The sequence below is a fragment of the Schistocerca nitens genome, chromosome 4 (genome assembly GCF_023898315.1).
Source record: "Schistocerca nitens isolate TAMUIC-IGC-003100 chromosome 4, iqSchNite1.1, whole genome shotgun sequence".
Taxonomy (NCBI): Eukaryota; Metazoa; Arthropoda; class Insecta; order Orthoptera; family Acrididae; genus Schistocerca; species Schistocerca nitens.
In genome coordinates, this window is record NC_064617.1 from 218,204,832 (window position 1) to 218,221,270 (window position 16,439).

The 16,439-nt window shown below is 40.0% G+C and overlaps 1 protein-coding gene across 1 annotated transcript in view; it reads right to left on the reverse strand.

Moving 5' to 3' along the window:
- LOC126251929 (endothelin-converting enzyme homolog) overlaps nt 1–16,439 on the reverse strand; it is a 630,006-nt gene that overhangs the window by 35,614 nt on the left and 577,953 nt on the right. Inside the window, exons 13-14 of the mRNA XM_049952681.1 lie at nt 3,326–3,593; nt 260–355 (exon numbers count right to left, since the gene is read on the reverse strand). Coding sequence (XP_049808638.1) covers nt 260–355; nt 3,326–3,593 — 364 coding nt within the window. The remainder of the gene's footprint in view (nt 1–259; nt 356–3,325; nt 3,594–16,439) is intronic.

Here is a 16,439-nt window from a genome sequence, read left to right on the forward strand (position 1 = left end):
GAAAAAGTGGGCTAAAGATCTCAATGCACGATGGACACAATGCACCATGTAAGGCACCCTTCCCCAATTGGCTCGTTCTTCGGAAAAATTTTGGAGAATGCAGGTCAAACCCTACCGGGGACCATCACATAAGCCCGAAACATGTGAGACTCCTTTTAGTCGCCTCTTAAGACAGGCAGGAATACCTCAGGCCTATTCTAATCCCCGGACCCACAGGGGGAAAAACAGTTATGAATACAGAAAAAATTGTTCTGCTTACCTGAGCATAGGACACAAAAAATAACTGTTCACTTTCATAATCCTCCAAAGCTGGCTGATGGATATGAGGATCCTTGGATGTAATTTCAGTTAAAGCCTGTAATTAAAAAAGTAAACAAAGATTACACACTAAACAGGTACAATTTCATAATTGAATGGATGTCAAACATTATTTCACTTAATGTTTTAGCTATTACATTACAAAAGATTAGTCACACAATTTTACAAATATATCTTTGAAGTACTTCTCAAAAAAAATTCCGACAAAATGTATAAATGGTAATTACAAAGAAACTGCATAGACTTATGACTACAATGGGTCCTGCACAAGATACTCATATAGAGATAGCAATTTTACTTTTGAAATACTAATAGGATATGATACGTGATTAATAAATGCTGCTGTTTTCAATAAACCAGAACTGAAGCTTTACAAGATTCACTTATTTACCAGACCAGTAATATTTTGCTTTTCTGTCATTTTTACCTGCTTTCATGAATCATATGCACAACTGTGCATGGGAACTGCTTTCATCAGTGAGGTAAAACTGTATTCAACCTGAAGGTTGGTTTAAGCAGTACAGTGCTTTGCTAGGAATTGCTATGATGTGAAGTTGTGCTTGAATGTAGGTGTTTGTAATAAAAGTTCATAACTGAAATATTGACATTATGGATACAGCGTGTTCAGAAATTCCCATTACAAACTTCTTGGGCTTGCAGAGGGGACTGAGTAAACAATATTTTGAATTGGAACCCATGTTCAGAAATGTACCTTTTCCGAGATATAGCTGTCTGAAAACATGTTTGCTTGGTATGTATGCAACAAGGTAGTTATAGTGGGTGGGTGGGGGGGGGGGGCGGGGGGGTGGGGGGTGGGGGGCGGGCACGTGCTTATGTCAAATTGGCTGATGTCATTTGACATCTATCCTACCTCTCTGACCTGGTTCAAGCTCCACTGACATGTGAGTGTTAGGGCAATGTGGTTGAGTACATGTTTTCAGAATACGACGACATGATCCTTCTGTATGGCGAAGCTCATGACAAAGGAAAAACTGCTTGCAGCCTATATCAAGATTGTTATCCACAACATCTGACTCCATCAAACACCCTTTTTGCCAAAATTACACAACAGCTTCAAGAAAGCAGCAACTTCACTGTCAGCAGGTGTGACTGGTGCTCCAAGAGCGTGGTACACCCGAATTGGAGGAGGTCATACCGTAAATAACAGTGTTTGTGAAATCTGATTAGGTTTCCTTTTTGTTTTTTTGGTTATTATGAGTGGAACTGAAGAACAAGTCATGTACCAGGCCACATGTAATAAATTATCCATAAAAGTGGTTGTGTTACCAACATATTTTCAAATGGCTGTAGCACAGAAACGGTATGTTTTAGAAATGGGTTCAAATTCAAAATATTATCTACACAATCCTGTCTGCAAGTCTTAGAAGTTTATAATGAGAATTTCTGTACTCCCTGTATACCTCAGCAAGGTAATTTATCTTCAAATTATAGGCCAATATTAAACTGAAAGTCTTTTTTAACATTAAATATGTAAACAGTGTTATTTGATAGTGGTCTAATATTCACAAAATGTAGGTGCAGTACAAAGAGTTGCTAACTTGAAATTACTTCAAATATAGTTATATTGTCAAAAGGAAAAATTACTGCTGGCATTTTACAGTGACAGAAATGGTCCTAGGTCCAGACATAAATGCTTTAATATTATTGCTTTAGAGCGACAGTAGTCAACATGGTCCCACTGGTGGGCATTCCAATTTTCAAGACTGGCAGTAGGTGACAGGGATTTTAAAAACATTTTCATCAGATTTTTATATAATTTTGCCATTAAGTATTTTGTAATTAATTTTTATTATATACTTTCATTTGCAGTAAATCTGCTTTATAAATTTTAAAATATAAAGTTACTTCCCTGTTGTATAAATCACCACACTGTGGAACCAATGGGTGGTTAGAAAATTTTGCTACTATCAGAGACACAAAACTGGGTGGTAGGTAAAAAACTTTACCTTTGTTTTACAGGATGGTAAAACAGTCAAACAATTCATTACTCGGGGGAGAAAAAAAATTGAATTAATGTCTTAGTGCCCATATTCACCTGATATATTATCTAACTACTTTTTTTGTTCTCTTATGTCAAACAAAGAATTCACAAACAGCAATTTTCATTACCTCAAGAAACTGCTGAATTTTTCCAAAACCATGTTGTGGTACCAACATCAGAGTAGAAAAAAAATGTTTTCAGAAGCATTTCAACACATCCAAAAGTCTCTATATTTTAATGACCGGTATTATGAGAAAGAATAAAAATATTCTGAGAAACAATAAAACAATTTTTTTCAAAAAATGCTTTTCTTTTGTTATTTTTCTAAAAGCTTGAAACAGTGGCCTTTGTATAGAAAACACTGGACACACACACACACACACACACACACACACACACAGGGCTTCAGGAATTCCCTAGGCCCATAAAAAGGTTGTATGACAGATTTTTATGAAAAATATGCATATCTAAAGAATAGCAAGACACTATCTGCATAGTCTTTAAAAAAATATTTTGAGCAAAATTTAACAGCATAGTTACATTACTTTTTAAAAAATCTTTAAATGTGTACGTTTATAGACAGCTCGAATTCTATATGCAACAAGAAAAGTTTACAGAAAAAAGGAGAAGAAAGAAAAAGAAATGTGTGATCTATAGAAAAACTGTAGGTGCAATTTTAATAACCATCAGGAAGAGCGCCAAAGAATTAGTCAGAATCCGTAAGTCACAATTTCTGTTCTTGCAGATCGATAAAAGCTGAAGTTACTTTTTGCCAAGTTCTTGGAAAGGTATACGAACTTACTTCATGCTTGAAGTACAGGAAATACCTGTTGAGTACAGTAATCTTTCTACAATGTGACATTACAATTTATGAGGCATTCACTTTTATTAAAATTTTCACATACACTAAAAGAAATAGCATCAATGCTGCGCAGTACAATTCCCAAAAATGCTCAGCTCACTTTTCAATGAATGACAGTTAGACAACATAATAAAAATACATACTTTGAAAGCACTTCTCACAGCAGAAACTTCAATGGTTGTTGTCAGGGCAGTTCTATTGGCAAGCATATCATCAGCACCTGCAACTTGTGCAGAAACTTTCATCACACAGGCAACCGGATCGGCCACTGCCTGCACAAGTTGATCCACTTCAGGATTGTATGGCAGCAACAGAGACCCTCCAGCTGTGTGGAGAGCTCCCCAGGGAGAGATGACACCCCACACTATTCCACGAGATACCTGCACTCCCAGTCGGCCATAGAGAACAGACCTGAAATACACACAGAGGTAATATGGACCATATTGTGATACATATCGTTATACTCTGAAACAGTGGATCAAATTTGTCTCCATGTAATGGGTAAATTCCATGTAGTCAAACAGGTCAGTTATTCAGATGATAGTGAAGAATATATTTTGGGATGGGGAGGGGATGGGAGTGCACATTCCACAACAATGAAGTCTTGAGGAATCACTATGATGAGCTAAAAGTTATTAAAATTGGCAAAACATTTAAGAACGTATTTTAAGACAGTCATGTTCAAAAACATTAGGTAAAAAAAGTAAAGGTATTTAAAAACAACAAAAATGAGGGGCCCAGGAATTACTGTACGCGATATAAACTTTTTACTGTCAATCTTGCAACAAAATCAGCCACTTCCAAGTAATATCCTCAAATAGTGACACAAACATTTTTTCCTGTAGTGACATGATTCCTGGAGTGAATTATTTCAGGTAGGCTTTAGTCCTCTAACCAACTTCTCGTAGATCTCATCTGTGCTTTGAAAACTACGTCCCTTAAACACAATTCTGAATCTGAGGCACAGGACAAGTCAACTGCAAAAATAGTTGTCCAATGCTTTGCTGTGTCACTGTGTATCAGAAGCAATGCATTATCTGCTACACTGTCATGATGCAACACTCTTTCTACCCACAGGCTCTCATAAATTCATTAACATAGTTCTTTGTTTCCCATATGGCCACATAATATCCACTGTTAATACACTATGGTATTCCAATTTAAGATCACAACAAATGGCACCGTAGCCTTGGATTGACACATCTTTTTTTTGTGTGTGTAAGGAATCTCTTTCCCAGCCCATTGTGACAACTTCACCTTAGTTTTCATGTGGTAGCTGTAGACCTATGTCTCATCTCCTGTCACTTTGTTCTTCAGGAAGATATCATCAGCATTTGCATTTTCAAGTTTCTCTTGACTGACAGTGAAGTTATTCTCTGGTCATTTGTTCTTCACCAACTGATGCATGAAGTTTACAACAACATGGTTCGTGTGATGCTTGTCCTTTAAAATTACATGGCATTATTCTAAACTGGTGTCTCCTTTATCAGCAACCTCTTGGACTACTGACTGATAATTTCTATGGATCATCATACAAACATTCTACTCATGGTAACTATGTTCCACCTTCATCAACATGATTAACCACTTTTAGTAACACACATGAGTCATTAAGTCCTCTCTTTATGCTTGTTACCATTAAGTATTTCTCTAGTTTCCAGCACATTTTTATATGGATACTTTCATCTTCCCATTCCTTCATCATCTTACCACACACTTCACATGTTTGTTTCCTACAATGGGTAAGGAAGCAAGTTAACACTCAAAAATATCGCAAACAACAATATGTTGTCAGAACTTATGGCTAGGAATGCCCAGCATTCAGCACTAAACTAACTGTAGTGGATGGTGTATTGTATCAAATGATCCCCCTCACCTCTCCTGTCAAACGTCTGTAGCCAACTAATCTCTACACTGAGATCCTCCTTGAGAAAAAAATCTCAGACAATATACGAGGGTTGCCCAGAAAGTAATGCACTGCATCTTTTTCCTTCAAGAATTCTTTACTGAATATAATGAGAATAACACACACAAAAGAATGATGTTTTACCTACATACCCTATTTTTCCATATAATCTCCATCCCACTCTATAGCCTTCCTACAGGGCAATCCTTGTCGTGGTGATGGAGCCAGTGCTTCACTGTGTGAATCACCTCCTCATCATCCTCAAAATGTCTTCCATGAATGGCATCCTTTAATGGTCCAAACAAGTGGAAATCCAAGGGAGCTAGGTCAGGTATGACAGCTGTGGATGGTCTCCCTGACTGCTGTAGATTGTGGAGCTCCACCGAACTGCCTTCTGATAACCTTACCTTCTGTGCCCAGCAACTAACTGTACTTCTGTTGACAGCAAGTGCTCCATAGACTTTGCACAAGTTGCTTTCTCTGTAGTGAGAAATTCAATTATGGCACTTTGCTTTTTATGTACGTCACCTACAGGTGCCATTTTGACACTGTCCTGCAGCTATGCTATCTATCTGAAGTGATGGACGCTTGACTTGCTCACTCAAGAGACTTCAAATAATACATACATAATGTTTTGCTTTTGTAACACTGTTTTTGGCTGAGAGAAAAAAAAGTGTTGCATTACTTTGTGGGTAACCCTTGTACAACAGTTTAAAAAACATGTCATGCTCATTACAGTTAGCTAAATTTGAGGACAGGTTCCCCTTTAAATTTTCAGTAAGGTTTACTGAAATATGTATACGACAAGCACCACTAGCTAACAAGTCTCCTGGCTGAAGTAAAAAAGTCACACATAAAAGGATAATTCTCTGTATGGACCATCTAAATAGAAGTTTTCAACTACAACGATCTGTTATCCTTCATTTCCAGTCACTCTTTCTCCGGCAGACGCATATTTCTTTGGAGTTGCCTTCAAAGCAATGGCACTTTCTTCAGCTAACATGCTTGCTTATTTTCTAAGATTCCTATATAAAAATGGTACCCAGCATAATAACCTGTCTATCCCTGCTTTGGAGCTTTCATGGATGTTTTGATGCAATTTGCCTTCAGCACAGCATGCAGCTGTGCACTAAATACTATGGAAGCAGATACAGAAGATATACAGGATGGTCAGAAAAGTCTGAAACACATATAGGGACATTGCAGGGCAGGTTGTACTAAGACATATAAATACTAAGAAAAAATTCGATACACTAGGCTGTTTCTGAGTTATTTAGCATTGAAGTTAGCCAATCGGGTTGGCGCATGCACAAATTCAAGTTTCAGTTAACCAAACAAAGCACTCATTGGGCAACACCGACACTGGCAGGCCGCATGAATGGGAGCACACAATGCTCCAATTGGCTAATTTTAATGCTAAATGACTCAGAAATGGTGCAATGTATTGAATTTTTTTCTTAATATTTGTTTCATTACAACTTTTCCTGCAACATTCCTATGAGTGTTTCAGACACTTTCTGATTACCCTGTATTATACATACTCTGAAGTCAGTGATGTGCTAACATTAGCCTGGATTCTCATTAATTTGGCTTTTGTTTGATTGGATTCATGTTGTGAATTCTTTGCACTGCCATGTCCTCGTACCTCCAAGTTTGCCCCTGACTGTTCTTTCAGATTCTCTTCTCAACTGTTAGGTCAACAATTGGTGTTTATCACAGACGATCACTGAGACTGTAAATCAGAGTGGCCACTTCAAGACCCTGAAAAAGTGGAACTTTCACAGCTGCATGCACTACTATGGTCAGCAAACACAGTGGCATTTGCCCATTTACAGTTCAATCAAACATAAGCATGTCGGGCAGTTGTATGCAACACGGATAGCTAACATATAGTGGTTAACGTGTAGATGTCATATTGCGTGTTAACAATGTAGTACCTCCTATGCAGACTATCTAATTTTCATTGTACTGGTGCAGCTAGTGCCAGATAGGACACTAGAGATCAAAACATTACCAAATTCAAATCTGATGTTAGAAGAGGTAGCACAAATTGCAGAATCTGAGGTGTTGACTGCTGCAGTGCGATATGTGTTCTCAGATTATTGCCATGTGGCAAAACTTGACAATTTGCAACAGCAGGAGAGGTCTCCAACAGCAGCAATTCAGGCTTGAGTGACCATGCTGTCGAGTCAATTGGTCAAGCATGTTAGCAGTAGGGTTCTCCTGTGTCCCAACACCAGTTGGCTACAATTGTGGGGGACTTCTCTTGATCCCTGCAGTGCGAGTCATCTGCTGAGTTCATGGCAAGCACAGAGAACCTTATACGTCATATTTGTCCCTGTGGGCACAGCTGTCTTGCCCAGATTGCTGGTCGTTACATGAGAGGAGACACTGTCCCTATTTCTTTCCAACTTGTCACGCCTGCTATATGCCAGAATATTTAGCAACTATGTGCATGAAATGACGGTGAGCAGTTCCACGGAACAAAGTTCCCATATTCACAATCAAGCCTGCAAGAATGTCTGCAGGTCTTCAGGCACTTCATATCATAGTGGACTCGGAGATCACTGGGTGTTGCACGAAGTTTCAGTTAGACACAGTGGCCTCAGCTGGGCAAATCAACTTAGTTACTGACAGCACTCTCAGCGCACCAAGTACTATCTCATAGTGGGCGTGGATTCTCTTGTGGAGACAACTGTTAAGTCACAGCCAAACACAGAAAAGTGGACACCAGGTCACACTTATGGTTCTTGATTCACATTTGGCAGAAAATATTTTCAGCCTTGATGCTTTCATTTTTTTTGGATTTGAAGTAGTTCATAAAGTTAACCTCACCTCTTAGGTAGACCATTTCAGAACTTGGAGGCATTGCCGCAGTCGTTTGATCAACTTTTTGAAAGAGTCTGGACCCACGTAACATTGAAACCGTCAGCAGTTCCTAAGTTTTGTCGAGTCTGCACCGTGCCATTTGCTTTGCGGGATATAGTGAAGGTGGAAATTGACTGACGACAGAAGCTTGGAGTGGTGTCACAGGTTTCATCAAGTTCATGAAGTTTGTGATACGGGAACTTTGTGACATTTTTCACGCACACAAGCAATGAACAGAGTGAAATATATGTTCAGCCCATGCCCCATGAGAGGAGTTGCTGGCTAAGTTGGCCAGTGGACAGTATTTTTCCAAAATTTGTCCTCAATGAGTCATACTTGCAGTTTCTGTTGGACACTGAGTCTCAGCATATTTTAGTATTAAATATGTTTTGCGATGTACCAGTTTAACCGTCTGCCATTTCGGATAGCTTCAGCTCCAGGAAAATTTCAGTGTTTTCTCGAACACTTATCAAAGAAATTCTGTGCTGTGTCAACTATTTGGACAACATTTGGGTTAATTGCACCATGACAGAACAGCATTTGCAAAATTTGCAGGCCGTTTTTCAGTGAGGGTTAGACAATGTAGCCTCTTGTGCTTCTAGATTGCAGTAGTTTGGGCATGTGTTAAATACGGACAGTATCATACAAATGGCAGAGTGTATTGCAGCAACAGAAGATTTGCTAGTTCCTTAGAATATTAAGGAGTAACATTCTTTTTAGGGAAAGTAAATTACTGCAAGAAATTCAATCTTCAGGCTGTTCGCCTTTGTCGTCCTTTCAATCAGATTTTCAAGAAAGGAGAGAAGTTAGTGTGGTTGGAGGCAAATGGGTTGGCACTCCAGCAATTGAAAAAACACTTTCACTCTGTGTTTGGCTGCTTTCACCCACCTAAATAAGCCATTGAATCTGACCATCAAAGCTTCTCAATGCACCTTTGGTGCTGTGTTCTCACACAGAAATTTTGATGGTTTGGAGTAGCTTACTGCATTTGCCTCCTAGACCTTGCCAGCAGCGCACAGAATTTACCCTCAGATTGAGAAGGACGCAGTCGTAATAATATATATTGAGTAAAATAGTTCCACATTTTCTTGTATGGAACAAAGTTCCACCGTCTTACACATTGTAAGTCATTCATCTCACAGTTTGGACCCTGACCCGAGCTCCCGAACAGAATGGCACAGCATTTACAGCAGTTGTCATTTCCGAGTACTTATTCCCTTGAAATTCACTACAGGCCACCTCACAGCATGCAAAGGCAGACACCTTGCCTTTCCTGACAAGACTTCCCAGTGCGGAAAGTCATGCCAGCTCAAAGCAAGAATCCATTCTTGCGCAGAGTAATTCAGGCGATCCAGCCAGGATGATCAGGATATTTTGCTGCACGGTCAGACTCAGCGCACCAGATGTACGAGGGCATTTCAAAAAGTAAAGATACAATGGCTCGCAGTCCTTAAATAGAACATTTATTTAGAAAACTTCAGTTACATCTTATTAACTGGATTATTTGTTATTTTTCGACATAATCTCTCCGTTATCCAAACATTTGTTAAGTTGGTGCACAAGCTTTTGTATCCCACAGTCATAGAAGGATGCCGTCTGTTGTCGGAACCACATTTCAACTTCATCTTTGATCTCTTCATCGTCGTGGAATGATTTTCCACTAAGATGTGACTTTAGGTAACGGAAGACATGGAAGTTGGTGGGCGCAAGATCCGGGCTGTATGACGGATGGTCCAATACGTCCCATTTGAATTGTTTGAGTAGTGCATTGGTTATGAGTGCTGTGTGAGGCCAAGCATTGTCATGAAGCAAGCGGACTCCACTTATCAGCATTCCCCTGCGTTTGTTTTGAATTGCCCTTCGAAGACGTTTCAAAGTCTGGCAATATGCAGCAGCATTAATTGTCGTTCCAGGAGACATAAATTCCAACAGAAGAATGCCTTGTCTGTCCCAAAAAACAGAAGCCATGATTTTCTTCGCTGAAATCGACGTTTTGCATGTCTTGGCTTTTGGTGAATTAGAATGGCGCCATTGCATTGATTGTTGCTTGGATTGTATGGTGATAAACCCACGTCTCGTCACCTGTCACAATGTGATCAAGGAACTCATCACCTGCTTCAAAATAGCGTGTGAGGAAGTCAAATGCAAAGCCCATCCTTTTCTTTTTGTGTTCTTCCGTTAACAGTTTTGGAACCCAGTGTACACACAATTTCCTGTACCCTAACTTGACAGTCACAACGTCATAAAGAGTTGTCATTGAAACGTCCGGTATGACCTGATCCAATTCTTTCAATGTGAGACGTCTATTCACACGAATTGCTTCCTCCGTTCTTCGAAGAAGGGCATCAAAGATCACAGATGGCCAACCTGTTCTTTGTTCGTCATAAACATCGGTCCTACCTTCAGAGAAATGATGACACCATTTCGTTACATTTTGTCGATTCATAATGTTCCCATAAACAGAAACAATTTCTTTGTGAATATCCGCTGGTCACTGACCTTTTGCATGAAGAAAATGTATGATGGAGCGCACTTTGCATTTGGTGGGATTCTGAATCAGTGCAGCCATTTTAAACACGACCTACTCCAACCAGAAGCAACGTTCAACTGCCGAATGACTGCGAGGAGAAAGCTAACAGTTCAAGGTTAACACCAGTGTTGCCAACTTGCTCGCCAAAACTCTTCAGTTTCCCTGGCGTACGGTTTATCTTTACTTTCCGAAATACCCTCGTATTTAAAACTTTGTAATAGGCTCAGCATTGCAGAAGATCAGAATTGCAGAGTTGTTAGCCCAATGTTGTCATGACAATGCATTCTGCAGATGTTGTATGTGTTCCAGTGGGGGATGTCAGGCACGAAACCACAGGCACAGTGACATGTCTATAGGCCATCAATTGATTCCACCATCGAGCACACAGTGCTTGCCTTTTCAACATGTGCTCACACCCAGGTGGCCCAGCCACAAAAATTTTCTCCATGACCTGTACCTGAGCATGCATGAGACTGGATGCATGTGGACTTCATGGGGACCATGTGGATATTGATGATACATGCCTTGTCTGACTTCCTGTGTTGCTGATTTGTCCTCCAGGTTGTCACACACTACAGTTTGGGGTGTACCCACTATTTTTGCTATTGAGAGCATGCTGCACATCCTGGTCTTACACTATAGTTGCCAGTTCACATCAGAGGATTTTTGAGTGTTCTGCTGCCAAATTAGCACCTGACGTCGCACCATGCTGTTGGGCATCAAACACAAAGGTTGTGCGGCTGGCACACACACCATTGGGCATCAAACATAGAGGTCATGTGGTTGGTTAGGATATCACAACTAAAGAAAGCAGTCCCAGTGGTACCTAGAGAGGATTCCCTCTCCAGTTGTTTGACATCTTATCAAGCAACTTCAATCAATTGGTGAAGTCTGGCTGAGGTACTGCACAGGTCTCTGCCATGCAGTACCTTCAACCTTTTACGCCTGGTGCCACACACCACTGGCCTGCAGGTTGTGCCATGGTATCACCCATGTTCTGCATCTGGGTGCACATTTTCAGGCAGACACCAGGATGTATGCAAGGTATCATGGAGGGACATAAGGAGCACAACTTTATATAACTGTTTTACATCAGCAGCTTCCAACATGCCATGTGAACCAGCTGCACACACAGAAAGCTGAGCAGCACACACCACAAATTAGGCACACAGGAACCCTTAGCACAGACAGAAGAAACCAAATAAGGTATGGGCAACCTTGAAGAGAAAGGGAGTTGGAAAGCAAATACTTGAAGTCATCCAGGCAATGTACGAAAAAAGCTCTAGTTGTTTGCAGATACCAGTTGGAAGAACTGAATGATTTAAGAATGATATGGGATTAAGACAATGAAGTCTGATATCACCACTACTATTTATAATGGTGATGGATGAAATAGTCAAAGAGACGAAAGAATCCCATAGGGGAAGGGGGATGAAGCTGTTACTATTTGCTGATGATATTGTGGTGTGGGGAACAAGGAGTAAGGAGGTACAAAACCAAACAGACATCCTAAATGATAAGGTCGAAAAATATGGAATGAAATTTAGTATGGAGAAAAGCAAGGAATGCTCATTTGGAGACAGAAATTAGCAAAATAATACAACAGAGTAGTACATTTTGCCGGTGTGTGGAAGGGAAGTGCCAATGAGGTGCAGGATGGTGTTACACAAGACATACTTCACATCCATACTAATTTACGGCTCAGAGGCTTGGACTATGACTAGAAGAGAGAGGAGTAGGATACAATCCAGTGAAATGAGGTTTCTGAGAAGTATGATAGGGAAGGCGAGGAGAGACAGAGTGAAAAATGAAGATGTTAGGAAAGAAAGTGAAGTGGAGAAGTTGACTGAGAAAACTGAAAAGAATAGATTAAAATGGTTTGGGCATGTGAAGAGGATGAGAGAGGGAAGAATACCAAGAAGAATGACAGAGTTCAAGACTGAGGGCAAGAGGCCAAGAGGAAGACCGAGAACAAGATGGATTGATACAATAAAGATGAGTTTAAGGAGGAGAAATCTGCTATGGAACCAAATTGTGACAGAAGAATGGTGGAAAGACAGAGTTAAGTGAGGAAGTACAACTGATACCCCAACCCCACCAGATGTTGAATAGAGGGGAAATGAAGATGATGATGATGATGATCATGAGGAATCATCTGCTTTAAGATAGACCAGGGACAGGAATGACTCTAATTTCCCAAGTGGCCAATCAATTCCCTAATGGTGCACCTTATCCATTACTTTTAAGTGCATTGGTCTAACAAATCCATAAACAATAATGGGCTGCATATAGGTACAGTAAACTAGAGCAACATATAAACTAGAGCAAAATAATTTAATGTTCTCTTTATCAACCTCAGTTCAGGTACATCTAAACACTTGACACATATAATTAAAAATAATAAATATTGGCATTAGCTGTACAGCATGCCTTGTGGAGCAGCAGTTAGCATCGCAGTGCAAATGTGCTGCAGATAGCTGGATGAAATTTGTTATGCAGTATTTATCATTCGTCGAAGGTTCTCGATATAGCTTATATTTGTAACTTACAGAATATTTGATGTTTGCATAAATAACAGCATGTTTGATTAAATAGTTTCACTCTCTGTTCAGGAGTTTAGTTCTGTTGTGGCTATATTTGGTGTTCATAATATATATGTGCTCTGAGTGGTAAATGCTGTACTTAACAGAGAAACCTACATTCAAATTTGGAATTGATTGTGGTTTTGACATGACATTGTGCAGTGGAGATGCCAGGAACTTCAAAACATCTATATCACCATTGCCCCATTTTGGCAATGTAACAGCCATTGCCTACATGGAAAGGAACTGGAATAAAGCAGTACATTGATCCTAAGATCTATATATTCACGACAGGGATGGATTTGAAAACAGCATGAGGTCAGCTACACATCAGGCATCCATCAGTGTTTTCAAGAGTCACTGGTCAGGATGCTACGGAATGGCTAAAATGGTTAAATTGAGTTGCCAAATATAACAGGTGAGATGACACGATGTGTTTGGCAAATGTGTACTTTTACTTGGATGGCACAGCCGAGCAGCAATCCAAGAACAACGAAGAGAAGCTCAATAACTGGGACAAATTCCAGGCCAAACTGAAGAAAACACTTGGTGACACTCCACATCAAATCTGTGTATCAGTACAGCGCCCAATGTCACTGGGAAATGACACAGTTGTAAATACAGAATGTGTTGGCTCTATACCAAACTGTGAATCTTTGTATCTACATCAACGTGGCTTCTCTGCAGATCACACTTACATGCCTGGCAGAAGCTGAAAACATGCCTCGCTTGAAAGGAATCAAAGAAGACATGTACCTAGCCAAGGTATGTGTGTAAGCACAAGCAAACCAGTCCCACAAGGGCAGCTTAGTGTCATCACCAAAGAAGACAACACAGAGAAGGAAGCAACTATCGAACCATCAACAGGATATTGCCTGACCAAGAAACAATATCTGCAAGTGATAACCATTCTCTGTATCAGTTTTCAGATGCTTTGAAATCCAGAGTGCAGAAATACAGACCAAGTGGCCATGGCACACCGCCATATCAACACTGGTGGTAATCCATCTATTAGCCAGCACATATTTAGAATACTGCCGGCTGAATGGCAGATAATCTGGGAGGGAGTGCAGAATATGCAGCAAGATGACATCACTGAACCTTCAGAGTACTTGGTCCTCTCCTGCAGTCCTTGTGATCAATAACAACAGTGTTGTTTGTGTGACACCTATTGAAGACTGACCAAAATCATGAGGAAAAGATGTCAATCCATTGCAGTGCACTGATGACACCCTAGACTGTTGTAAGGAGCAAAGTATTTCTCAACTATGGACATGCACACAGACTACAGGGAAAAAGAGTGCCTTGATAACTCCTGATGGTCTCTATGATTAAAATGTATGTAATTTGGACTGTGTAACTCTTCAGCCATCTTCAAATATCTGATGGACAGAGAGCTTCAAAACATTAAATGAACAAAGTGTCTTTACTATCTGAATGAGATTGCTGTTTTTTCATAGACATTCAAAGAACATCTAAGCCACTTCACAACCAAGTTCAAGTGTGTTCACACTGCAGGCCTACGTCTGAATCATAAAAAGTTCCTCTTCATAAACAAGAAATAAGAATCTCAGGGTATCTATTGGATGGCAATGACATCTGTCACATTCCAGAGAAAATAAGAGAAGTAACTGTTTTTCTGATCATCATGTGAGGACTTCTGTACCAAGGCACATCCCTTGCAAGAACTAGTGGAGGAAGGCGCAAAATTTTCCTGGAACAAGGTGCAAGAAAGATCTTTCCTTGTCCTTAAGGAGACACTAATGACTTCTCCTTGTAAACCGAGAATGCCCTAGTGCATATTCAGAGAGATGCTGAAATCTTAATAGCTTATGCCTCAAAAGTACTCTCTAAGTTTGAGATGAACTACTGTACAACCGAGAAAGAGTGCTTTGCAGTTGTTTGGGTTCTCAACACATTCCAGCCATATTTATTTTTGCATCATTCACCACTGTGATGGATCACTATTCTCTGTGATGACTGACTAGCCTGAAGGATCCATCAGGTCGATTGACGAAATGAACCTGAGGCTTTACCAGTATGACGTCACAGTGGTATACAAAAACCAGATGCAAACGCAAGGACATCAACTGTCTTTCAAAGAATCCTTGAATGAGGATTCTATAAATGAAATCTCTGTTATCCCTGCAATAAATGACATTGGTACTGAGCAGAGGGAAGATCCAGCACTACTGGAAACCACAGGAGCATTGAAGAAGGAGGAAACAACCAAAGAAGAACTCCAATTAATAAATGAAGCATTGTATATGAGGAAATATGATTCAATGAGTCACTAATGATTGCTCATCATCCAAGCTCAATTATGGACAGCTCTCATGAAGTATTTCCATAATACTCCAATTTATGGTCACTTGGAATTCCTGAGGACACTTAACAGAATCAGATGCAGGAATCCCTGACCAGGCCTCTACCTGTCCATTAGACACTGCATGAGTCAATGCAAGGAATGCCAATGATGGAAGCACATGCCACAATTATCTCTGGAGTTTCTGGGACCATCCCACCTGCAGCAGTTACATCGAACAAATTGGAATCTACCTTTGTGGGAGATTCACAAAGTCAACAAATGGGAATTGGTGGATAACAGTCTCCATTGACTATCTCACCTGCTATGCTGTCACCAAAACTATGCCAATTGGTGAAACTCTGGATATTGCAAAGTTCTTTGAAGGAGACATTGTTTTGAAGGACAGAGCACCATATGTAATTTCATCGACACCTTCCAACTATCCACAGATGAACAGCCTCACAGAATGCTTTAATAAGACATTGGCAAATATGCTCTTGATGTACACTGATGTCAAAAAGAGGGATTGGGATACAATACTGCCCACTGTGACATTTGCACACAACATTTCAAAGCAAGACACTGCAGGATTCAAATCCAAGGTAGAGACTGATAAAGTATACACTTCTACTGTTTCAACACATCACCAGGACTGAAGATGGAGTTAATAATTCCTACCCACCACCTTTTATACATTACAGTAATATGATATTCTTCTACGGAACAGACGGAGTTGACAAGGAATAACTTTCTCCGTTTGTCGTCAGATTTTACTTTGCTTTCTGTCAGACATTTTACATCACTGGGTAAGTAATCAAAAATTTTTGTTGCAGCATTATGCATCCCTTTTTGTGCTAAAGACAACCTTAATGTCGAGTAATGAGTGTCATGTTTCCTTGTGGTAATGTAATAATGTCCTTTGTTGTTCCTTTTGAACTGTAGTGGATTACTTACAAAAAAAACTTCATGAGGGAATAAAAATACTGTAATCAGTAGTCAGACTGCCCAGCTCCTTAAACAGATGTCTACAAGATGATCGTGGGTTATCACCACACATTATTCT